At 38.7% G+C, this 27,249-nt stretch overlaps 1 protein-coding gene across 3 annotated transcripts in view; it reads right to left on the reverse strand.

Annotated features, from left to right (window-relative positions):
- The window catches only part of RABGAP1L (RAB GTPase activating protein 1 like), a 239,136-nt gene that overhangs the window by 162,642 nt on the left and 49,245 nt on the right, over positions 1–27,249 (reverse strand). For all 3 annotated transcript variants that reach the window (XM_030454812.1, XM_030454811.1, XM_030454813.1), the window contains exons 12-13: positions 25,031–25,124; positions 20,224–20,374 (exon numbers count right to left, since the gene is read on the reverse strand). In XM_030454812.1, coding sequence (XP_030310672.1) covers positions 20,224–20,374; positions 25,031–25,124 — 245 coding nt within the window. The remainder of the gene's footprint in view (positions 1–20,223; positions 20,375–25,030; positions 25,125–27,249) is intronic.

Raw genomic sequence — 27,249 nt, forward strand, 5'->3', positions numbered from 1 at the left:
GCTGGAGCTGCTCTCGCTTTCTCTCCTTCCCCCTTTGGAAGGATGGCGAGCACCTGAGCCCGCTCCTCCTCCTCTTCTCCTCCTCTTCCTCCTCCTCTCCCCCCGCCGGGTTCTGGAGCGGTACCGGTTCCCCCCGCCCCGCCAATGGTCGCGCCTCTCCGCTCGCCCCCGGGAGCTGCGCTCGGGCCGGGCCGGCGGCGCCCACGGAGCGAGGCGGGGGGAGCCCAAAGGCCCCCCCCCCGGGACGTGTCCCCCCCCAGGCCCGGCTCGGCCCGGCCCGCTGACCTTCCTCCGGGCGGTACCAGGTTAGAAGCGGTGCCACCGCCTCCTTCGAACCGCTGAGCTCCGGATCACCACGCATTTAAACGAGGTCCACCACCCACTGTAGGTTACTTGAGACATCGCCATCACCACCTCATTAAAAATGTTGATTAGTATTCTCAGATTACTAATTACCTACACATCTCCATAGATGACATTTACGACATTTAAGGGCAGTGTCTGTTCACCGTCACGTGACATAAATTTTGTCCTGCTTAAAAGACGAATTACAGTCCCCTGAAAATTAATTGTTGCCATGCTTATGGCTGATTAAAACTCCTCTGCAAATGGTTTCAATATTGTACCAATCTTTAATTGCTCCAACTGATTGCAAACACTGCTTTTAATACAAATACTTCTGAGAAACAAATACTTTTCTGAAGCTCAGACTTTTAAACTTAATTAACTGATCTCCATATTCATGCCAAGGGATGCTGTTATTACCTGATTAAGAACTCGGAACTTTTGTTCACTTGTGCTTCCTAAAAATAAAACCAGTAACAGAAGCACAATCAAAGTTATCTTACACAGACACTCCATATGTGCTCAGACACAGAGAGAAACAGCGATTTCAATACCAAAATACCAAACACAGAGCAGTATTTTGGGCTACAGATCAGCAAAATACATGTGTCAAGAATGGTATCAGAGGCTGGAAAAAACTCAGTCATTAGAAACTACAGTGATTTGAATTCTTTTCTTTCCACAAGGCAAACCACAGGCAAAATTTTAATAAGCTGCTCCTGGGTTAACATGTTGTATTTCGAGTATAGCCTGGAGCAAATATTCCAGGCTAAATAACAAGCCTGTAGAAATGTGAAACAGCATAAAACACAGCAGCCAGAGAGTGGTTTGCAAGGACAGCGTGTGAGAATTCCAAGTTCTTCCATCGAAGGATTTCATATAAAGTTAAAATTCCTTCAATACCTCAGAACCGAAAATTCACTAAATTTAGTCCACGAGTACATCTTTAACCCATTGCTATCCATATCATGGGGGGCAGAGTAGGAAGCAATTTTTATTCCTCCTCTTCCCACTCCTCCTGAGGGGGAGGAGGAGAACAAACATTGGTGTGCACAGGGGAACAGCAACTGCTCCAGCCCCTCCCTGGGCCACTTCATGGGGGGCACCAGAGAAACAGAAGGCCAAAACATCTGAATTGGGATGTTAGTCTCAAAGCCATGAAGGCAGGTGAGATAAGCAAAGGTAAAGCCTAAAATGAAGCAGATCATAGAAACTACACGCTCAGTGCATTCTCCTTGATGCAGATTGGAATATTGGCACCTACCACAGCTTCCAAATGCTACAGTGGCCACTGAGTCACCCTGCTCACAGGTCAGGTTCAGCTCATGTCTAAAACTGCAATGCCTATCACTCTGTGCCCAGAGTACCCAACTCTGATAACAAGTACTCCTGTCAGCCAAATATTTCAGGTCCTGTACAAGAAATCTGGATACTGCTAAGCAGGGAAGAGACAACAGAAAAACCAATGGCAACCTCTGCTGGTTGAGTTTCAATGCAGTTAAAATGTTTTCCTTTCATGAATTATAAAGACAAAGTGTTTCAAAATCATGAAATTTTGAGCTCTATCTTTGTGAAAACATGAGCAGGTTTCCTTCATAACAAAAAAACAAAACAAAACAAACCACTTGCAAGCTGCCAGTGGCTTTATCACCTCAGCTACACCCAGAGACCAACCCCTAGTGGTATTTTCTATGAAGAAGCAATGCGAACTGCAGCAGCTGAACTGAGCTAACTGATACTGTATTTTATATATATTTGGAGGCAAATTAAAATTAAAGAAGAAAACAGCTAGTCCTGATGCAATTAAAGACAGACTCTTACAAGATGTGGAAGTACTGGAATGTGCTATCAGAGGCAGCACATTAAAAAGCTATATGGAAAAAGTTTTCTGTCTGTAGATTAAAGACACGTTAGGGGCTCTGGCACAATTTTAAACAAAACATGCTTCAGGATTACTTTTATTTGCATATAAAGGAAAGGAAGTGAGATGGAGAAATCAGTTACTTTGGAAGAACTTAATGGCTGTTACCAAGGCAGTATTTCACACAGTGAATAATTTCATAGCTGGTTACACCCAGCAGAAGGACTAAGGATGCTTCTTCAAGCTGAACAGAAGAAGCAATTCCACACCTTCTTTATGGAGTTACCTCTGTTAGAAACAACATAAGTTACCATGCAACACAGAAGGCTCACACCATCTGATCCTGCTGAAAAACAGAGGAGATGTGGTAGAAGCTCAAGCACTGTGTATGAAAAGAAGAACTATGAAGAGTGGTGACTTGTGTGACCCTGCAAGGAAGCAAGATAAAGCTTCTCAGAGAAAGTCCATAGAGAGGGAGATCTAGAAGCTCCAAGCAAAGAAACAACCTATTACTTATTTCTTCTCTTCAGAAAGGAATTGGAATATTTGTTTTCTAAATCTCCAGTAAAGTAAGGCAATAGGACTGGTACAAGCAATTCTGCAGTGCACAAAGCATCTGATTTAGAGCCTTAAATCTTTCAGGACTCTTTGTTAAAATTTTGGATGGTCAGTTGGATTAAATGCACAACAATAATTTCTGTAAAAATGTTTAAAAAGACACTGATTAGAGCAGGCAGATGCAGCTGAGAGTGTATGATGAGAACATCAATAATTATTTACTTATATGCAGACCTGAATGACAATTTTGGTTTAAATACCAGCTCCTTCTTTTCTTCTGTCCAATTCCTTTATTGCTTTAAGTACTACTTCCTTTTATCCACTTTGTCCTTAGCCTACAGAATGATGTTTGTTAGGTTTGCTTTATTTTTAAATACCTCTGGCATTTACTTGTCCACCACATCATAGGGACACTCTGTTTTGATTTTAATGCTTCCAGAAAAATTCAGTTCTCTAAAGTTTGTAGTGCAGCTTAAAGAGGGAGAAGAAGAGGAAAAATCAGTAGTTGCCTTCAAAATTATGTGTGGATGTCCATGGTTGGGTTTTTGTACATCATACTAGTGTTTCAGTATGCTCTCTGGAGCCATACTGGTAGCATGTTTAAAGCAGAAATCAATTATTTGGAATATAAAGCCTCTTCCCAAAATCCACTCACTAGAGCTCTCTATTTAAAAACCTTCCATGAGGAGTGCTGCCTTGCAGGGAAATAACCACAGTGTTCACCTGAGTACTGAGTACAGGCATCTGAGATAGAAGAGGTGCACATATACGTATAAAAGCATTGGTTTTTCCTCAAAATAATCTTAGACTTCTTAAACACTGTATATTGGGAGGCACTTCTAGATTATTAACAGTCTGCTCAAAGCCAACTTCGAAGTCAGGTCCAATTTAGGCCATAGTGCTGTGGTCCTATCTACTCAATTTGTGAACACCTCCAAGGATGGAGTCTTTGCAGCTCATGTGGGCCCCTGTTCCAACATTTAACCACTCTCACCATGACTCCCAATCCTAGCTCAGAATTTTTCTTTTTCTGGTTTGTCTCCATCATCACCAAGACTAAACACACAAAACACACCCCCCAAAGTGTCAGTTCTCAAGGAAACTACGGTGTCTTGTAGAAAGTTTAAGCCCATGAAATCTTTCTCCATTTGATAGTCTCAGTTTTGCTATCACAGATCAGTTTCCTTCCTTTGTCCTTCCCACCCCATGCTCATGAAGAATGCCAGAAATTATTTTACAATGCTATGGCCCATATACCCCTGTGACTGCAAAACAGATCAAGTGAGCTGTGTTATACAGATCCATTTTTGAAATGCAGAGGCTCTTATGGAACAACTACCAGTTACTGGAAAAATTATCATCCCTAAAGCTTACAAAAGCCTTTTCCACATTAGAGGTGAAACTGAATTTGATGGCAGCAGCAGAGTAGTTTCAGTAAGGTGGGGAAGAGGAAGGTGATGATATAATTCGGAGTGGGAGGTGGGGGGAATGCAGGTACAAGGCTGGAAGGGTACAGTAGCTTTCTAAAAGGTCAAGGAATGTGAAAGGTTTGGAAGGGAGCTACTAATCCCTTTTCCTTCTACTACTACTCCAGCAGGCTCTGTTGCAGAGTGCTTCTCTGCTGGACTCACAGTCCCAGTCCTCCTGAGATGTTTTAGTGAGACAAATATTAGCCAGTGTCATGTCAATGTTGGGCAGTTAGGATGCTGTGATACAAAACAAACAATTGAGAAAAAACTATTTTTTTTTCTATGTTGTGGTGGATCGGTAAAGAAAGACAGGCAATCACATTTGCCAGTTTATTTTCAGTCCTTTCATGATGTTATTTAACAATTACATTGAATGTTTCTGAAGTTTTAAACATCTGAACTTGCTACTGCTACTATTCACATAGTTAATATTGAGCAAGTTTTCAGTGTAAATTACTACAATCCCCCCTTAAACATTATTACTGTGGTCTCATGGATTAGATGGTTAATTTTCTGTATTTTATGTTACAAACAGTTCTTCAGGAGGAGCTTCCTGATTATACCACTGCTCCTATGACAAACAGAATTCACTTTACAGGCTCAATTCAAAGTGACAAACACCAGCAAACTTTTGGGCTTCAAATCAATAGAAATCAAATACCCTGCAGTAAACTATCTACCATGAACTGAATTTACTTCAGGGAAATGCTGTGAAGTCTAATGAATGGTGATAATTAACATCTTTCTGGAATGAAACAACATATTTGCTTTAGACAAACAGCATGTAAGCTACAGAAGGATGCTCTTTACTAACAGAGCACACATGGCACAAAACCCCTCCAAACTGAATTAAAATGGACACTGAAAAAAACCCACAACAAAATGTCTTAGGATGATATGAAAAGGTTATTAGACACATGCCTTCAGACATGTGTCTGCCACTAAAACTAATACACCTACCTTTAAACTAGCAGTATTTTAAAAATAAAGTATACTGGACAAAGGATGCTAATTCCAAGCACAGCTCCAGGTATCCCAACAGGGCTTGAGCTCCCAGTTTGGACTGTGTGACAAATGTTTAGCTAGTGGGTTGTGAAAGCATCCTGACAGCCCAAAGGAACATCCATTTCCTTCAAAATGGTCCCTCTGCATTTCAAGTTCTATTACAAACCCATGTCCTATCCATGCAGCTGCCCTAACACAATCCTCTATGCATGGAAGTACATGAGAGTGAATGGAATTGAACTCCCTATTAATTATACTGCTTTCAAGAGACAATTACATTTTTCACCTGCTAAATCACTGAACAAAAGAGAGCAATTAAGAGAACTGTAAATGAAGAAATACTGAAATGTAGAGGAAAGTCTGAGCAGTGCAGGTACTAATACACTCTCTTCCTGTGGGAATCATTCCTCATATTTTAAAATGGTACTTCAAATATTATTTTAATACTACATTCATTTCAAGTTTTTAGAGGCATATTTTGAAATAATTGTGTTTCCACTAATATTTTTGTCTGTGTCAAGCCAGGAATTACATCCAGTAGACACTGGTTTTCTAAAAGCACAGCACAACTGGGCACCAAGAAAGTAGATGCTCAGAAGGGCTCCTGCTGACTTGGCAGAAGCATAAGCTCAGGCAGTGTTAGTAGTAATTCTGTTTCAGCAGAGCTAAGTTAACAGATTTTAAGGCTACAAAAAAAATTTTCCCAAATACTATACTCACCTACTTTGATTTTTTCATATACTGCAAGCCAAAGAGTTCTCTTAAATACAGCATGACCTTTTAAAAGGCAAGAAATTTTGATTTAATGAGTTGAAATGATGAATAATTTATTGTAGCTTTTATTAGGGAGCCAAGTTCTAAGGCCTGTGCAAAAGCCACAACTAAGATAGGAACACAAAGAGCAAACCCATACACACCTATCAGTCTTTCAAAAACCAAAACCTCTTCATCTGAGTACCATAATTCTAAATGTCACAAAGACAAAACAAGTATGACAAAAATCTTCCAACAATAACCTCTGGAAACTTTTCATCTGCACTGAGAGCTACAAGAGAACATTCATGTGTGCAATTATCTCCTCAAAACCAGTTTAAAACCCTTCAGGATAATCCACTTCACTCCACAGTCTTTTCTAAAAATCATTAACTGGCAGCTACCATTATGTGACAAATCAATGAGATTCAAATCCACTTTTCATGGATGTGGATTAATGGTCACAGTTACCTTCTCCCACAGCATCCAGTCTAATCCAGGTGGCTGGAGCTCAAGCCACAGGGACAATTTACGTTTTGATTTGCATATGTGATTGGCACAGTTTTGTTTAATAGATCTTTAAAAATAGTTCTTCCTCAAGGAGACGAGGGGGCTCAGAAGAAAAAAAAAAACCAAACAACTAGGATCACTTAGAAGAAAAAGTCACAGCTTCCAGTGTTAGTGTAGATAAAAATCAGTTAAGAACTAAAGATTCACGTTCTGGCTTAGAGCAAGAGCTACTGAAGAACAGGAGGTACTGATCCCAAATTTGGACTGGTAAATCCAATTCCACTGTTTCCTGAGAACAATGAATGTAAATTGTGAACCATAGAAGATTATCTTTAAGCAAAGTGTTACCCAGTTTACTATCCTACCACTTTTGTGAGGAAACAGCACAGAGCAAAACATGGAAAGGATACAGCATGAAAATTATTTGTGCATTGAAGCATGGCACGATTTATTTTTATGGATTTTAAGCTCAGCTTCGTTTAGACCAAATCTTTCTCCCAGCTGGAACTGCTGAAGAGGTATCACTTATAGATTCTTACAGCATGGAGTCTGTATCAACACACACTTCATCAATAACCACAAAGAAGAAAAGACCAGGAATAGCTTCCTACCAAAAGCAGTTCAGGGGGAAAACTTCACCAACAGCAGCAGTTGAAGCAGACCCCTGGATAACTCATGACATGGAACCCAACGATGAGAAAGGCTTGGAAAATGCTGCAAAAAGCAACAGCTACCCATCTCTTTTTCTCCCTAGAGTTAAAAATTAGCTAATTAAAATTTATAGAATGCCCTCACATGTTATAACTATGTTCCAAGATTAATAACATTTAAATACAGTCAACTTCCAATAACTAGCAAATTTTGTCTTGTATTAGTTTGATTGTATTAGATAATGAGGACATTTATTTTTATAGCTAGAAATTGGCACATGTAAAATGTTATGTGAACTGACTATTTTTTTTTATTCAGAATGAAATGCCAAACCTGACATTATTTGCCATCTCTAAGGAAAAAAAAAACATTAAACATATACTTGTCAGTACTAAAAATAGGTTACATGGAAAGACAGCATTTCTGAGAGCATCTGCAAGAAGACTATCAGAAACTATCAGAAGTTTATAAATTAAGTTTAATGCCAACTTCTTTCATCAGTATTAAATTCACACATAAACCTTTTCCCTCTGCTCAAAATTCTGAAGTGAAATGTCAGTCTCTTAATTCATCTGGTTTTAAGATACATCACAGAAAAGTTCCCAAAACATGAAATATCAGCACACTGAACTGAATACTGGACTCCAACTGGGACAATATGCCTGAGAAGGGCCATACAGGAAGAAACAGAAGCACCAGGTCCTGCTTGATATATTTGCACAAGATGCTCCTGGCCATCATTTTTATATGACCATACATTAATTTGGCTTGAAAAGGCATAAAGAGTGTTTTCTGAACACCCTTCTTCCCAGCACATCTGTAATGTCTGCTGCAGGAACAAAGTCAGCATAATTTCTTCTCATCCTTTTAGTGAAGGATAAGACAAAGAACAACATGACAAAAACGTGGTTATTTCACTGCACAACTTAAACAGTAATCTTTCAAGTAATCTTAGAGTAAGGAACAAGAAACCAACCAAACAACCAGCAAGAGAGAGAGATTTCAATAGCATAAAGAAAAACTCTCCCTCTATCAGTAGCAGTTGCCTCTATCATATTTGTAGCCATTCCAGATAATGAAACAGACTCTAGAAATTACTCCAAGAGTTATGGGGTTTTTTTTTTAATACATTAACTACAAGACACACAAAAATGGAATCCCAACAGCAGTTTTCTACAAAGACTTTATATAGGGGCTTGCATTGATTTTTCTGCATCAGTGAAGAGAATAACTCAGTAGTCAAAAATCTGCCACAGAGAGGGAATAAGGCTAGATATAAAAATATATGCATTTTTCAGCTTATGTTCTGACCAAAGTTCTTGCAGGAGAAGAGCTTTGCTACATTTCCTTTTCCCCCAGAAAAGGTTCTTTATAAAACAAAGCAAAAAAACAGTGAGGAAAAAATAATGTTACATTCAAAAAGCTATATTTTATTGTTATGGCAACTGATGTGCTAAAAATAAAGAAATAAAGTTGTTATGGCAACTCGAATTTAAAGGCAGGCAAAAGTAGAATAATCAAACATTCTGCTGGCTTAAAATATAATGCCTATGACTCAATTTTCAGAGACAAGTAGTGGTTGGTGTGGGTTTTTTTCTGCTTTGGAGATCACAGTTAGTACAAGTTTCAGAGAACTCTACAGACTACTAGGGAGGAAATCAAAGTGAACCAAAAAAACGAGTCCAAGTTCTCATGGTGAGTAGAAACACGCACCCTATGCCACTTAATACATGTCCTAGATCCATAGAATGTATCAGTTTGTAATTAAAACAAATTATGTCAGTCATCAAAATAACTGAAGGGCCCTAGAAACTAGATGTTAATCAATTATTTTATATTAAGTACTGAAAAGTTAGGGAATATCAAAATTCATCTGTCTGAAGCAGCAGAGTTCTGCACTCTTAGATCTCTGGGATTATAAAGATTACTATAATTACAAAATCATAACATATTTACATTTCTGACAGATGCTAAATCATCATTACAGGGCTTCTGGCTTTACAAGCAGGGCTATGATAACTCACTGCCTCCCAGCTAACACCTGTCAGATTGCCAAAATTGCTACTTTTATTTAAAAAACTATCAAAACTGCCTGCACTGTGAAATATCCAAAGGCCACACTCCTTAATTAATACTAAGCAAAGTATTTAACAGATACTTCAGAGAATTATGACTAGAAATATGGAAATACCTGCAGTGCAACCATGTACATAGAATGTGCTAGCATCCCATTTAGTGTAAGCTCATTTAACACAGTATGTGCCTTGTATTTTGTCTTCACTGCAGCTAATCAAGGTTCCTCCTAGTGTTACTCATAACTCTTTTCTGACCTGTATGAAGATTTTCTCAACCCAGCCCACGGGAGCTTTTAGCATGCAGGAGTGACACAGCCAAAAATAGAGGTGAAAGTCAGGTGCCTCCTTCACTTGTGCTAAAGGGAAAAGAATCAGCTTAACTCCTTACTGCAGCACAAAAGTGAAGACATTTACACTGGAAATTCAAACCACAGAGACAGATTTCAGCATATTTTTGTAATTTTGCTTCCTCAGCCTCAGCATTAATCCTTTAGGCTTGGTACACAGTTAACTCTTTTGCTCTTGCATCACATGTAGCCATGGGTATTCCTAGAGATGCAAATAATGCAGGAAAATTTAATTTATGAACCTGTGACAAAGTCAACAGCTTCTGCAACAGAAAATTTAGGTACAAAAGTCACTATACATGAATGTTCTTCAGCCAGGGTAAGTCTTAGACACAGGAACATCAAGCCTTGAAGCCAAAGTTTTAGAAGTCCTCAATCTAACACTTAGCCTAAAGGAGCCAGGCTCCATATTTTCAAGGTTTGTAGCTGACTCAACCAAGCACAGAAGACAAAAGGCTTCCTGTTCTGTACTTTCTGTGAAAATAAGCTTAGAATAGTATTTCAATGAGGAAAATGATCAAGTTCAAGGCTGCCTGAAAGCTAAGACTTTGAGTTCACAGAAACTGCAGCAGTCCAAAATCACAACTGACAGCTGTGTAAAACCCTTGCTTGTGCTCAGCCTCAAAGGGTCACATTTCTTTTTCTATCATGTATAGTCATTCTGCACTCAAAATACCCATATATATGTACACATATATAAAAGGAACCCAAAAGAATATTTAGTTTAATATTTGCAGGCACATTTTATCCCTAAAGTGTATCTCTGTATTTTCTATTCAAGACAAATCTGAGAGGAAGCATTTTCATAAAAAGGCAAAGGAAATCCTGGAAAATGTGAGAGAACCAAGACCAAAAGTGCTTTCCAAAATCACTTTTACAAATTCCTGAAAGAAAGGTGGCATTGTTCCACAAGGAATTCTTTTGCCATTTAGGTAACAAGAAGCATACTTAATTAGACTGCAATGTTACAATAACCCAACTAAGGCCATCTGAATGTGGTCTCAGCTGTCCTGCCTGCCCTGCTCCACAAGGCTGCCATCCAGAAAGTTTTCCAGAGTTTTCTAAAGGAAATTTGCTAAATAAAAAGCTTTCTAAATAAAACCCTACAAATAGTGGTGATTTATCAGCTTTGCAATTGCTAGACAGAGTTTCCACAGTAAGAAACCTCTGCTGGCAAGCATGGAACCTGGGTAAGGTACAGCCTGAAACTGCACCCCCTGTACATGACAAGTTTTAGATTCAGGCTTTTTGATGTATTATCTAATTTTTTAAAAGGTTGTAGTTTGAAATTGGGTTGCTTTTGAGACAAACCAGCTGCAGGAAAATGGCTTTGTCACATGCAGCAAATGATTTAAAAATGACAAGTGCCACACCATACATACCAAGTCTGGAGTCTGTGAGTATCAGTATTTCAGTATCAATTCTTCCAGTAACCATCATTTAAACACATTTAGGTTGTAATGTGGATACTACCCAATGTTTTACCATTCTGTTTGAAATGATGAGCAACTGTGCTCCCCTGGCTCTGCAGAAAATGGATTATAAATTCATACAGACAAAAAACCTGCTGTCTCTAAGATGGAAAATGCAAATCTCATTTGCACTCTACCCTTGAGAGCAAATGTGTCAACTTATGCAACTTTCAGAGCCACTACAGGTCATACAGCACCCCAAGAGACAGAATTTGTAGTACAAGTGTCATTTTAGTGATATTTAAAGTGGTTATGTTTGAAAAGAAATAACAGGTAAATTCCTTCTGTGGCAGAACTTCTTCAAAATTTATGCAGGCTTTGAGAAAATGGTATTTGCTTCATTTTCCATTTCAAATGTCATACATAAAAGTTAAAATTGAGGTGATACCAAAAAAAAAATTGCTAATGGATGCTACTCCCTTTTTTCCTGAAAAGAGCTGTCATTAAATTAAAAAATTTCTTTGCAGATGAAGAGTGAGCACAAGATTTTCCCTTTTGTGCACACAAAATTGAAGGATTTTCTCCAGATGAGCTGTACATGAATCAAAACTTGGCAAATTTAATTCACCTTAGGGATATTTTATTCCTTAGTTTGTAACAGTAATATTAACATTTACTAAGAAACTAAGTACCTTGGAACATTCATAATAAACTAAACCCTTTATCTGAAGTGTGAATTTAAATGAAGCTATTTAAATAATTAAAATACTGACAACTTCTGCTCTTCAGAGTCAATATGTTTTTCACCAATTTCTAACAAGTATTTTTAGTTCATACAGACCTTATTATTCCACAGTATACAGCACCTCTAAAATAAGGTAGAAAACTGTAACTGCTGGCACCAGCAGCTCAACTTACCTCAAAAATGAGGCATCCCATCAATCTAACCAGAAAACAACATTCTTTTCTCTACAAACCACATCAAATTATAAAAAGACCAAGACTCTACTTGCCAGAAAATTAGTGTTCTCAGTTTAAGACAAGAGTTAAGTAGTAGTCATCCTATCCTCACCCTTTCAGAAAAGATGAGGTAAAATTTAAGAAACTGTCTACAGATACTGAATTTAAAAGAAACATGAGACTGGAAAAGTTGTACATACATCTTGAAGCAACCAGTTCCCCTGCAGGTGGGTGGATGATGGCAGAGCAATAGATATAATCTATCTTGATTTCAGTAAGGCATCTGACACCGTTTCCTACAGTATCCTTGGAGCTAAACTGAAGAAGTGTGGCCTGGATGATTGAGTAGGGAGGTGGATCAGGAGCTGGTTGAAGGATAGGAGCCAGAGAGTTGTAGTCAATGGGATGGAGTCTACTTGGAAGACTGAGCACAGAGGAAAGGGACCTGGGGGTGCTGGTGGATGGAAGGATGGCCATGAGCCAGGAATGTGCCCTGGTGGCCAAGAAGGCCAATGGCATCCTGGGGTGCATTAGAAGGGGGGTAGTCAGTAGGTGGAGAGAAGTTCTCCTCCCCTCCTACTCTGCCCTGGTGAGGTCACATCTGGAATATTGTGTCCAGTTCTGGGCCCCTCAGTTCCAGAAGGACAGGGAATTGCTTGGAAGAGTCCAGCTCAGAGCCACCAAGATGCTGAAGGGAGTGGAACATCTCCCTTATGAGGAAAGGCTGAGGGAGCTGGGGCTCTGCAGCTTGGAGGAGAGGAGAATGAGGGATGGTGACTTCATCATTGTTTATAAATATGTAAGGGACAAGTGCCAGGAGGACAGAGTAAAGCTTTTGTCAGGGGTGACTGATAATAGGACAAGGGACAATGGTTATAAACTGTAGCATAGGTGGTTCCATATAAATATTATGAAGAACTTTTTCACTGTGAGGGTGATAGAGCACTGGCTCAGGCTGCCCAGGGAGTCTCCTTCCCTGGAGACATTCAAAGCCCACCTGCATGTGCTCCTGTGACCTGACAAGAACAAGTGCAGAGTCCTGCACCTGGGAAGGAATCACAAAATGCAGCAGTACAGGTTAGGAGGCTACAGAGCAGCCCCATGGAGAAGGATCTTGGAGTCCTGGTGGACAACAAGTTATCCATGGGACAGCAGAGTGTCCTTGGGGCCAAGAAGACCAGTGGTACCCTGGGTGCATTAAGAAGAGTGCATCCAGCAGACTGAGGGGGGTTCTCCTCCCTCTCTAATCTGCATTAGTGAGACCTCACCTAGAGTACTGCATCCAGTTCTGGGCTCCACAGTTCAAGAGAGACAGGGATTTACTTGAGAGAGCACAACAGAGGGCTATGAGGCTGATCAGAGGACTTCTTATGAAGAAAGGCTGAGACACCTGGGGCCTTTTAGTCTTGAGAGAAGACTGAGAGGGAATATAATCAATGTGTATAAATGTAAGGGCTGGGCATCAAGAAAGAAGGGACAACCTCTTCTCACTTGTGCCCTGTGATAGGATGAGGGGAAATGGATTCAAGATAAGAGCACAGGAATTTCCACCACAACACGAGGAAGAATTTATTTACTGTAAGGGTTACAGAGCCCTGGAACAGGCTCCCCAGAGAGGTTGTGGAGTCTCCTTCTCTGGAGACTTTCAAAACCTGCCTGGATGCATTTTGGAGTGACCTGCCCTGGTTTTCTCCCTGCTCTGGCAGAAGGGTTGGATTTGGTGATCTTCAGAGGTCCCTTCCAACCCCTGACACTCTGTGATTCTGTACACAAATACTTGCTACAAAAATACTCAAATGTTTCAGCCCATTAATTGGCCTGCTGTGGCAACCAGTGAACAGTCATCTTTTTAATTAGACAACCTTCCTGATTAATTAGTCTCAGAACACTGAGTAGTGGAGCCCTGCATGATGGCATTGGGAGAAAAAATAGTATTCTTCCTAGTGCTAACTTAATATCCTTTGGTATTGCTGTAGATAACAAGGCTGATTAATTTTCTACTCAAACTAAAATATTCTTCCTGTGTAAGTAATTCTCATAATCCACTGCTAAACTGTCTCAACCCAACAATTTATCACAAATAAATAAATAAAAACCCCACAAGCATCAAGGTGGCAGTTTCAAAGTTAATCCTATTTGCATAGGCACAGAGGCTCATTTGTAATCTCCTCCACTTTCCATCTATTAACCATGTGAGCAAAGATTAAAAATCTAAGTAAATATTAAGTAGAAAGCAAATAAGAAAATACCTTTTCTTGTTTGAACAGTTTTGGTAATTTCAAAGTGTGAAGACTTTTCTTTTAGGTTTACACAAAAGTTGATCTTTACTTCAGCCCTTTGAGATCCATTTGTAAATAGATGCACTGAGCAAAACAAATAACAAATACTGATTCAGTGCATGGAAGGATGGTATTTAAGCAGATGATGGAACTTCAAAAGTGGTATTTGCTATTTTTTGTTAACTTTTAACCTAATTTGAAACTTTGGACAAGAGATCATCTTTACTCCATTCAGAGAGATGCTACAGACATCCATTTGTAGGCCTTTTTATAAGTCCTACCACTATGAATGAGTTTCTGTTCTCTGAAAATGCCTATAATAATGAAATCCAAATTTCAAAGACTTTTCCCTATCCTAGCTCCTCCTTTTCTGTAGGGGTTTGTAACAGAAGTGTTAAGACTAATGTGAAGACCAGCCAGTCAGAGACCCTCAAATTTACAGCACTTCTTTGCCAACAGGAAAGCAAGGAGCCAGAAATCCACCCACAACGAGGAGATAAGAGCAGCAAGGCTGAGATTTACACAGCCTGAAGCCAGAGAGCTTCTGAAGTAAAAAACCCCCACCAGGAGAATTGCTTAGCTCCTAAAGAGTACCAAAAACTGGTCAAAAACCAGTTTGTTCTCACTAACCAAGAGGAACACAAGACATGCAGGGATGACTTTGTAGCCAGCATCTCTTGTACTTTTATTCTGCTACTGTTCTTTTCATCAATAAAGTGCTAAAGGTTTAATTTTGTATCTGGGTCTGAAAAACTTCTTAATCTGAGAGGTTTTCAGAAGTCTGAAACCCTAATTTATTTGATTTATTTGGTTGGTTTTTGTTGTTCTTGTTGCTTTTTGCTTTATAACGATAGGGATTCTCTTGTAGGAATCAGAAACAATAGTACTGGTCCAAACAGAACTGATAAACTACATAAACTAGCTCTAAATTTATCAGGTTTTATCCAGCCCAAAACCCAATATATTTGCTCTGTCTTATGCAGCAATGGAAAGTATTCATGTAACTGGACTCCTTCATGAGAACTCTACCTCTGTGCCCTTAGTATCAATTTCAAATTATTACATTACTGAGATAAATTGTTTACATGATAATGGCATTATTTAATCCCCAAATCAATTCCTCTCATATTTGCTTTGGACTTTGAAAGAATTGTCAGAAATTTCACCCTTCTGTAGAGTGGCTTGAAATGCTACTGGCTCAGACATAAAACACCATTACACAGTCAGTAGACAAAGCTATTTTTTGGCCAACTTTTCTGAGGCCTGACCCTTTAAATAGTTATTATCTCTAACTGTTCTAGGCAGATGTTCATATTGCCAAAGGAAACGATGACAATAATCTTATTTTTGGTTCTCTTACAAGTTACTTGGAAGGACAGACATTAAAACCTTGGAGTCAAAGCCACCATCCATCTCAAAAATGGGCATTCATTTTCATATGCAAACTTTTATTGCTTTGGAGTAACATAATACTACCAACATCTACTTTATCTGAAACCAGGTTTCTTTTTCTGGTTATACTTTAAAAAATAACAGGCAGAAATTCAAAACAAGTTTTGTTTTCTTAAACCAGAGCAGCAGTGGCATTAAAATTATGCTGTCTATGCTGTTAGACAAACTGCTCGTTTCTTAATGAATGAAACCTAGAATTCTTTTATGAAGAAATGATACATTTAACAATCATAAATCCCAACTTCAAATGGTCCATCCAAACGTTTTCAAACTACAGAGTGTGAACAACTGCCTTCTTTTGCTGCTTTCATTATTTTCCTTATGCAACTACATACAACCACGACAGGTTCTATGCCTACTTTTAGCTCATATCTGGGCCTAAACTACAGCATTTCCTTTATTACTCAGTGCCCTCCCCAGCTGAGAAGGGGTACCAGGAAAAGGAGAGGAGACTTGAGAGTTAAAATGAAAATAGACTTCATGAACGAGGAAAAATAATGCCAAAGTTTAGAGAGTCACTCAGCCTCTGCAAGAGAAGGAGCTCCATGTCCTCATCACACTTTCCCCTTTAGAATGAGTGTGATGTTTATAGTATGGGATAAATACTGTACCAGTATTAACCCTTCACTATCACCACACAAGTAGATTTTTCTGACTCTGATTTGCATGTTGTTTTTCCTTAAGTATATATATATATATAAGGTCCAGGGAGGTGATTCTTCCCCTGTACTCAGCGCTGGTGAGGCCACACCTCGAGTACTGTGTCCAGTTCTGGGCCCCTCAGTTTAAGAAGGATGTAGAGGTCCTGGAACAGGTCCAAAGGAGGGCAACCAGGCTGGTGAAGGGACTCGAGCACAGGCCCTATGAGGAGAGGCTGAGAGAGCTGGGGCTGTTCAGCCTGAAGAAGAGGAGGCTCAGGGGAGACCTCATTGCTGCCTACAACTACCTGAAAGGAGGCTGTAGCGAGGTGGGAACTGGACTCTTTTCACAGACGACCTTCAACAAGACAAGAGGACACAGTCTTAAGTTGTGCCAGGGGAGGTTTAGGTTAGATATTAGAAAGAATTTCTTCACGGAGAGGGTGATCAGGCATTGGAATGGACTGCCCGGTGAGGTGGTAGATTCTCCGTCCCTGGAGACATTTAAAAAAAGACTGGATGTGGCACTCAGTGCCATGGTCTAGCAACTGCTCCGGTGGGTCAAGGGTTGGACTAGATGATCTCTGAGGTCCCTTCCAACCCAGCTAATTCTATGATTCTATGATTCTATGATATCTCCTTAAATATATATATATATATATATATATATGTAAAACACATATTTATCTCTGCTGGTGTATCTTTTTGCCTTTCTTTACTGTGCCACGTGCAGCTGGGTCAAAACCCTGTAGCTCACATGCCAGAAAGGCAGATTTTCATTGTCATACAGCACAGATTTACATATATGTCAGAAATGTAGCAGCTGCCAAATCACAACTCCTACACTCTTAAAATGTATGCAAGACTTGCTAGTGTGCTCCAGTCAAAATCTCTGAGAGACTCATGGTAATCACCAAGCTGGAGCTCAGCAGGAAATCTAAGACAGAACAAGGTAGTGCTCAGCATTAAGCACATACTTGTGAGAACAGAAATATTTCCTTCTCCCTTCCCTCCTGGAACTCCAAACCCAGCTAGAGATTGGAAATGTGTCAGTGTGTGAATGCTCTGATATAAGAAAGGAAACAGCTCACTAGATCATTCTTGACAAACTGCTGACCTCCAGTGCAGAGGACATGCCTGCTGGAGAAAGCAAGGATGACCCTGTTTCTTTTAATTTAGATATAGATATTATTTTGCTTCCTGTGCTGAACTGGGACACTAAAGCAGGCCCCAAATCACTCTCTCCTTTAAAACCTGTGAAACAAAGCACTCCCCTAACTGGAAAATACTGCAGTAGATTTCAGAGCTCTGCATACAGCTGGATATATATAGTACAACATATATACCAGATCTGCTAAATGACAGCTGGCCAAGCTTAACCTGCTACTTCTGCACAACCACATGGCACTGGCACAAAACAAAAGTGTCTGTATCATGGTCATTACAGGAAATTTAATTGTTGAGAGCAGTATCGTGCATTTTACCACAAGCAGCACATTTTTGGCCTGCCAACAATACTGTTCTTCCCCATAAGTAAGCACAGTGCCACCAGGGGTTAACCAACAACACTGCAGTAGTTTTAAAAGTCTGGTTTTATATATATTTCTCTTTCCCAGAAGAGGTAGTCATAAACGAGTTATCATATGTTAATATTCCAGCTATAGGGTGCACCTTTTAAGCTATGGCAGTAATTTAAGAGTTTTCAAAATCTGTTCCTCAATTAGGGCTCTGACATTTTATTTAGAAAAAAAATTCTTTACTTCTCATTTTACCAAAGAAATCAGAGATGTTAAAGATGCTTTTAAGGCCAAGCCTCATTCAAGAAAACTGGCTGGCTCACTACAGTACTATACTACAATAATTCATCTAAAAATTAGCTGACAAGTTTTTTCTGGAGCACCCAATATTAACCATTTCTAAAGATGGGCCTTAGCTTTGTTTTGGCATAGACTCTCTGCTCTTCATTTATTTTCATGAATCCTTTCATGCAATGTATGACAAATGATATGGTCACCAGCAGCTGCATACAGTCACACTATAGAAGTTTTGTGAGTTTATAATAAAAATTACATAATACAGTAAAAAAAAAATAGTGTATAAATGCTTCTGTTGAGAACAGAATTTAATTTTCTAATCTGTATGTCACCATTTGAACAGAAGCAACTAAAGCAGCAGGGCTTTTCAGACTCTGAGAGGAGCACAACACAAAGGGAGGGATCTATTCCCTCCCATTTCCTGCCATACTCTATTTAAAAAAAATCAGAAAACTAGAAGTTTCTCCCTCTTTTTTTCTCTCATCTCCTGCTGGCAGTGCTACTGTTGGTTCCTGCCAGCTTATCATGTGCTATAGAATTGTGTGTATGTATATATTTGTATTCTTTGCTACCTTACCCTTTATGTTATTACCATTCTCTTCTGTTAGTAAAATCTGTATGAAATTGTTTTCAGTTTCCAACTTAAGGTCTCCAGTCTTTATTCCCCTTTTATCTTCCCTTTCTGGAGGGCAGGGAGGGATGGAGAGCAATGGTGCCATTAGGCTTGTGGCCCACCCAAACCATGACATTGCAGGAGTATCACATTTCATACTAAATATTGTATTCAGCTTTTATGTCACTGAAATATTTCTATCATAAAAAAGCCAAGTGTAGCAAGGTATTTTTAAGGGATGAGGCCCTAGCACCACGAGGAGGTTTGCATTTTAGAAGTTTTCCACCTCTGCTGTGAAACAAATATCTTCCCCACTTTTGGAAAGGAAAAGCAAACTAACGGAGGTGGATTTGATGCAACATTCAGCTGCCAGATGTCCTGTGAAAGGGTTCTAAGGAAAATATAATCCAACTGCAACGTCAAAAAGAAAACTTTACACTATCAAAACATCCTTCTGGTTTGGTAAAGGCAAAAAGAAGCCATGAGGCCAAATCTCACTTTGGGGACACTTTTAAACTTTGCAAACATAGCAGGTATATTAAATTAAGAGGGGAAGTATTAAAAAAATATGACAACATTATGAAAGGAAACTCTTACTCACAGCATCTATCCCAGAGGTTTTGTATGGGCAGATCATTCATTCCCCAGATAACAAATCCAACACTTTGTCTGAACAGCACGAAAAGGATCTTCATCTGTTTCTGCTTTTACAAACATTTCTGAGACTGCTGTTTTTCCCAAGAGTGCAGAACTACCCTGCAGTGGCAAGATTTTTAGAATCCCAAATGCTGAGATTACCTTTTGACACTGCAGACTTTTTGCTACTACAACACAGTCATTCCCAGCATTTCAATCACAGCTATAAGCAGTCTGGAACATCTATGCAGACAACTTCTTATAACATCCACTGACTTTATTGATCCCATTAGGATACAGAATGGAAAGAGATTCCCAAAAGGATTCTCCTCGCAAATCACCATTACAGCAGGCAGGCTGTTTTCCTGCTAGGTAAAATAGTTTTAATCTTTTTTAAAGAAACAACAAAACAAGAAATCCTTAGCTGCTTGGGGTTTTGTAGGGTTTTGTCTCATGTGATTTTTTTGAACTAAAATCAAGAAAATGAAGGCAGGCAGAGAATAGAAACTTCTGAAACAAACAAAGCGATGAATTTGTGTGTATGAAAAAAAAAAACCAAAACAACAAACACCTGAACAACAAGCTGATGTGCTTATTATCATCACAGCAAGTGAATAGAAAGCTAAATGTCAAGCATTACTCCAGATATAGGTCAGCAATTTCTATTGTTAATGCCATTCAGCAGGTACCCATGGCAGGAGGTAAAGTCACCTAATCACAATTTCAGCTGCTTCAACAAGACAAACTGTTTCACTCTTTTGCTGCTGTGCTTCTGAATAAAACTGTTGCTGAAAAAAATTGATTTTTAACCAAAGGAAGAAAGAAAGAAAAAAAAAATCCCTTACCATTGTGATGAGAACTCTGTATCTGTCCAGCATTGCTTGGTTGTCATGGCATCCTGCCAGCAATTGCCAAACCTCTGCCCTTAGTGCTTCTGGAACACCACTTTTCACCAGGGTGGATAATCCAGTTGGTCTCACAACGAGATTACTGTTCCTGAGAAACAGACAATCATGGGTATATTATACTTCAAGAGTGATAACAGATCTCAAGATAAAAAAATTAAAGTTTTCAGTTTTCTGATTTCATTCTGAAAAGCAGCAACTGGCAAAAGAAGCTGCTCTTCCACTACCTATGCTGATGAGTATTTGTCAGATGGAAAGTGAAAATTCTGCAAGGATTTACAGTAAGAACCAGAGACAAATATAGTGATATCCAAATTCTCTAGATTTGGAGATATTAATGAAAATTAAAACAACAATCAATCACAGAAATTGAACTAAACTGATTAATGAGGAACAATTTTACTTAAAAGACAAAACTATGTCATCTGTGCAGATAATTCCATTTATATATTTGTTCAACATAAACGTGGAGCTTAGGCTAAGGAAGGGCAATTAAAAATAACCTAAGCTGCATATAGGAATAAAGTTTGGAAAACAAAAGCCAGTTTTAACAGCACTAACATGAAGATTGAAGTTCCACTATAATTAATACCAAAAGTATGCTTCAATTCCCACAAAGTAGTAACTTTTGCACAGTAAAATCCAATCATTCCAAACATATCTGCCCATCAGACTGAGCTCATCTTTTACTACCTGTGTGCACACGCAGCAAGAAATGGAGGAAGACAATTAGAGGGTAACTTCTTTTTTTATTTTCCAGCATTAACCCTACAAAAGTTGGTATAGAGAGCTATTTAATGGCTGTATTCAGACAGGCTGAAGACTAACGATGTGTTTTTGAAAACCAGGCAAGTCACTGAGCCCCTCCCTACATTTAGGGTAAAATCACTGCAAATGCACAATACTGCAGAGATTTCAGTCTTTAAAAATCCTTTTTGAGATTATCTAATAGTGTTCACTGATCTAAATCAAACCTCACTTTGACTTATTGCAATTTTCATAGCAATGCTTCAGGAAAACTGCATGGCTGACTCTGTTCTTTCCAAGATAAGAAGTGCTTTGCCTTGCTGTTGTTTTGACCATTCTTAGGTCTTTCAGCTCTACTGTAAGAGAATAGGGAGGGTGGGAGTTGAGCCAAATACTAGCAAGCTGTGACTAAATTAAATAACCTGCAATTTGACCCTCCACTGTAAGGAAATTTTGAGTATTCATTCTATGAAACAGGTCATTAAGGGGTGAACAGTTTACCACTACTATTTACATTTAAAATGTGCTCTAAATTAATTTCTTCTTCCTGTTTTCACAGGATAATAATTTTTCAAAATCACTTCATAATTTAAAGTGTAATTATATAATGCCCTTATTCTTTTAAAGACAATTATTTTGCACTTTAAATGTGTAGTGCAACAATAGTAATTCCAAACTTGATCATTGAGTTAGCCAAATTAAAACCCAAGTGGTCACTTTTCTCTTTTTCCATGCATTTTGAGACTAATGGTTTGTGATGGGAAAAAAATGCTAGAAATAAAAAAATAACCAGAGAAATATTCCAGGATTAGAATTATTAAAAGTTACAGAATTATGAAATGGACATTCAAGAATAAATTAATAAAATACACCAGAAACTTAAAGCTCAAGTTGTGAGGAAATGAAGCATTCAGAGCACACTTCAAATCAGATTAGTTTGGTTATTACACAGCTTTGGTCATGTATATGAAACACTGAAGGCCTTCCCTGAGGATTTAGCAAGCAGGTAAAATAAAATGCACCACTAAAAGATGCATTCCTGTGGAAATGTAATAAGGAATTTTTTAACACCATTAAAAAAAAGTAATTAAAAAAAAATAAAATACCACAAATAGCTCATTATGTCAACAACTACCAGAGATGCCCATTCCACACTGCAATACCATCCTTACTACTGACTATACTGATCACTGAGAATCATACACCAGATTTTACTGGATTTGTCATATATTTATAATTTTACTATTAGAGGTAATACTTTAGCAAGAACATTAGTCCACACAGCAAAGCATAACTCTAACTCTAAAGGACAATTTCTCAGTTTCTGAATGCCTGTTTGGGAAGCAGCTTGGTCATTAATAATCCTTGCTCTGTAGTCTACAATTAAAAAATAAATACATATTTTTCCTTACATTTCTAGACACCTTCTACACCTGCTGGGCCAGACTCTAACAGAAGCAAGCATAAAATAAAAGCCTATTTTTAACAAAATTAATAAAAGACTAATTCTAGCCTTCAGCACAGTGAAAAAAAAGAGTCTTGACTGGACACTGACACCATCAGTTTGTTACAGAGCTGAAATTCTCAAGTGCAAAATTCAAAGACATAATTTTAAAGTATTAAAGAGCAAGGATACAGACCAGTGATGCTCAGTCTATGCTCCAACTTGACAAACAAGTATTTCTGATCAAAGACCACCACTGACCATTAAAAAAAAAAAATCAGAAATAGTGAAGTACTCAGCTAAAGCAGCCCAGCTTGCAAGAACAACTTTAATGCTGAATATGCAGTAAATATTAAAAGAAATTAGAAAATGTTCCATTACTTTTCAACTGCTTATTGTAACCTTTTCAGTAAATTATCTCACTCTTATTCCTGTTTATACATTTGACAGAGACTCGTACTTCATATGTTTGGAACCAGCAGTGTTTCTGCTGAGTCAGTCCCTTAGGTTACAGTGACATTTTAATAAAAAGATGAGAAGCAATGGAAGTACAAGAAACTGTTAATCTGTGAGCACTCCAGTTCTCCAACTCTCCAACTGGAAGTGTTAATTTTTGTTTATTTCCTTTTTTTACAAGTGCACAGATATTCCACTAGCATATGCTGCAGCTTTCAACACACTAGAAGAATTTATTTCAATCTATTTTTAGTTTTCAAATTGTTAACATTTTCATCTGTTACTCCTTCCAAGTTTTGTTCTTCAAATCATCATAACACTACACAAGGATTTAAGAATCTATACTCTTCAATTTAGCTTATCTTCAAGCTGGCTGGAAATATCCCACTTCTCAGCTCCTTTTTAAATCTTTTTAACTACTAAATGGTTCTCTGAGTTATATGTATAAGTTATGTTAAGACTTAAAAAAAGGTACACCAAAAGTCCTAAATATTCTGTCTAAATAGATAGTACACTTGAGTAACTTTGAAGAAATAGTTGGTTTCATGAAACTTCAGAGAACGAGCTGTGGGTGGTTCTTCCTTCAACATGCTGAGCCCCAGGAGTCCAGACACTTGCCAGGGACAAAATTAAAACTAAAAGGCTCAACTGGCAGATGAATTAAGGGGGAAAAAATTTTTAAAGTAACCCCTTCCAGTGTAAATGCAATGCAGATTGAAATAAACTTGCCATGGCAGTTCTTCAAGCACTCAGGATGGCTTTTCTCAATGGCCTTGGTGTGACAGATGGCAAACTATTGGGATGTCCTTTAGGACAGGCTTTGGAAAGTTCTGAACAGCTCCAGAGTGGATCTGCTTACAGCCTTTTCAGGAGAGGAAAACACTCTTGTCTGTAGGGATCAACTGATTTCCACACTTTCTTACTCAACATTTTCTTAATTGTTCACAGGGTCCATAGCCAGAATATCTGTACAGTTATTCCTTGCCATTAAATGTATGTCCAAAAGATCTTTTATTAAGGCCAGCAACTTGGCTGACAAAATAGTTAAAAACAAGAGGAGAGAAGTATTCAGGAAGGAGGGGTTCCTTTAAGATCAATATATCTTGTGATGTCTGATTTAGGTAACTTTTGCATGAGATCTCTATTAAAGATGAGGTCAGCAGCAAGCAGCTGTGTTTCTGCAAAGCTATGAAGTGGCCAAGTAAAGGGGGGAATTGCCCAAATAAATCTTAAAATGTTTTTCAGCTCTCTTTTTGGGGGCTAGGAAAAGGAAAGTACCAGTTCCAGATTAAGGGCCTTGGATTATTTTTGTCTCAGGCAGCAGAAGTTATTACTTAACAAAGGCAAAACCAACTAAGTGGTTCTGGCATTTGTTAGTGGTACAAGGTCTCTCAGAGGTAGCAAATACAAAGGCTTTTTCCTCCCTTGGCAAAGTAAATGCTGCTACTGAAGCACTCAATTAAACCATGGAAATAACACTGCTGAGAACATACTCTAGGCTTACAAATATTCTTCATTTTAGTCTCCAACAGAAATAGTTTCAGTGAGGAACACAGGCTTCATGGAATTCTGTTTCGAGTGCTTGCATATAGCACATTAAAATAAAATAAAAATACTAAGAGTGCTTCTAAACAAATCAATAAATTAAGTGTACATCAGCTAGCACAAATGGCTTAGCCAGGACACACTGGAGTTGCTCTGTATTTTCTGCCCTAGCACTGAGAAGCATCAAGTTTCACAATGAGCAAAACACCCAGCCCCAAGAAAACAGGTGGCCAGAAAGTTCTCCATTGGAATATTCCCACTTGGAGCAAAGCACACACTCAAACACTAAACAAAACAAGATTTTCCAGATGCTGTGGGAGAGATCTGTGAAATAACTGTCCTAGCTCAAACCAGGACAGTTATAATAAAAGGATTTATCAGTCCCTTTTAAACTTTAGGTTTAAAAACCACACTTCAGCGTGTTTTGTATTTTAGTTTTTAGGCTCTGTAAGCTGAAGAATTTAAGTGTCCTGCACAGTAACATATAGTTTCATAAAAAAAAAAAAAAAAAGGCTTTTAGTATTTAAAATCTAAATGGAAGAAATGAAGCATTACCATCTCCCCAGTAATTCTCCCCAGGAATACAAAATCTTCTCAGGACAATCCTTTGACACATCACCAGTGCCACTGGAGAGTTCATTATCACTCTCTGGAAAAAAAAAAGACAAAAAAAAAAAGACAAAACCAAGAAAACAAAAGCATGCACAGATTTACCAAAGAGAACAGACATTACAGATGCATACATATAGGTCTCTGACAAATTCTCCTCACATATCCATTTTAAAACCACAAAAAGACGTAGAAAATATTAGTGGAAACATAAAGACTGTTTAGCAGACTTGACAAAATAAGTGTATCACTAAAGTTACCATAAAGTTTAAGAGAACAAGACTGGGGAATAATTCACAGCACTGTTACAGGAAAAGGGCTTGATCTAGAAAAGCATCATATGAGAGAAGACTCAAGGCTGTCAACTATCCATTTAATGAAATTTCACAAAGCAATATTATCAGCCACTCCAGACTCCACATAAAAAGAGAAATTTTAAAGCCAAGTAGATAAGAGTACTTCATTACACTGCATCCTTCAGATGCCATCCTGCTCTTGTGTGGAGCTCTGCTCTCAGAAGTTTACTCAGAGCCGCAAAATAATTTTTTGTTTACTGGAACAAGTTGATGGGAAAGCAGCAAAAACAACCTCTTCAGAATAAAAGACTTAGGCAAGGCAGGATGTCATTATATGACTAATACACAAAACCAGAAGGGATGTGAGCCTGGGACAGCATGCTCAAATAACCCAAGGAATCCCATTTCCAAGTGTTCTATGTGTCTGTGCAGCTGTTTTTCCATAATAAGTAGAACAGTCTCCCTTTACAGCGCTTCCTTATATGAACATGGTTTTACAGTTGTTTGAACTTTTTTTCAGTTTTATTAGAATAAAACACTGTTAAAAATAAGCACGAGTGCAACTTTGACAACACCACACACTAAGAGGGCTCCAATTCTCAGCACTTTTACTGTGAAACAAAATCATCGAATCATAGAATTAGCTGGGTTGGAAGGGACCTCAGAGATCATCGAGTCCAACCCTTGATCCACTACTGCTGCAGTTCCCAGCCCATGGCACTCAGTGCCACATCCAGTCTCTTTTGAAATATCTCCAGACACGGAGAATCCACTACTTCCCTGGGCAGCCCATTCCAATGTCTGATCACCCTCTCCGTAAAGAAATTCTTTCTAATATCCAACCTAAGCTTCCCCTGGCACAACTTAAGACCCTGCCCTCTTGTCTTGTTGAAAGTCATTTGGCAAAAGAGCCCAACCCCCCCCTGGCTCCAACCTCCTTTCAGGGAGTTGGAGAGAGTGATGAGGTCTCCCCTGAGCTGCCTCTTCTTTAGGCTGAACATCCTCAGCTCCCTCAGCCTCTCCTCATAGGGTCTGTGCTCGAGTCCCTTCACCAGCCCAGTTGCCCTCCTTTGGACCCACTCCAGGACCTCAATCTCCTTCCTAAACTGAGGGGCCCAGAACTGGACACAGGACTCGAGGTGTGGCCTCACCAGGGCTGAGTACAGGGGCAAGTCTAAAAAGGGACAGTGAGGGTCTCTGAGGTTGCTCTTTCCTATGAACTGAGCTTTCTCAAGAAGCCCAAGTAAAAAGAAGAAACCAGGGTACATCTGCTCTTAAATTCCATTAGATGTTCTTTTCAACACATCTGGTTGCTGACCCAGTATTTGTAATTCCTCAGGTAAGTTAAACACTTCTTCAACTTTATGTAATAGACAACAGTAATAGTTCAGCTGGAAGAGAATCCTCAGGATTTGTGCTATAACCCTCTTAATTATTCATCCTTTTCATTCTCACTTCAATTACATGTTTATAATTTATAGTCTTGGCAATAGTCAAATACAAGTCATTAATGAAAATACCAGTGCTTGAATTTGACAACGAACTGTGAAGACAAAGATAACATATATTGTATTTCAAGGACAATTAACAGTAGAAATGCTGCCCTGAAAGAAGAATATTATAAATCTTCTGTGTTTCAAATGGAACATGAGATTAGTGGAATCCTTCACCTTGAAACCTGTTTCTACCGCTTTACAAGCTCCAAAATACAAAATCAACCTGCATGCAAATACTTCCCCTTAGAATAAAACAAACAAATAAACAAAAACCACTAAAAGCAAACAAAAAACAAGCCCCTCCTCCCCTGAATCAATTAAGCTTTTTGTTTATAAATATATATATATTTCAGAGGAACAGACATCATCTACC

The sequence above is a fragment of the Calypte anna genome, chromosome 8 (genome assembly GCF_003957555.1).
Source record: "Calypte anna isolate BGI_N300 chromosome 8, bCalAnn1_v1.p, whole genome shotgun sequence".
Classification (NCBI taxonomy): domain Eukaryota; kingdom Metazoa; phylum Chordata; class Aves; order Apodiformes; family Trochilidae; genus Calypte; species Calypte anna.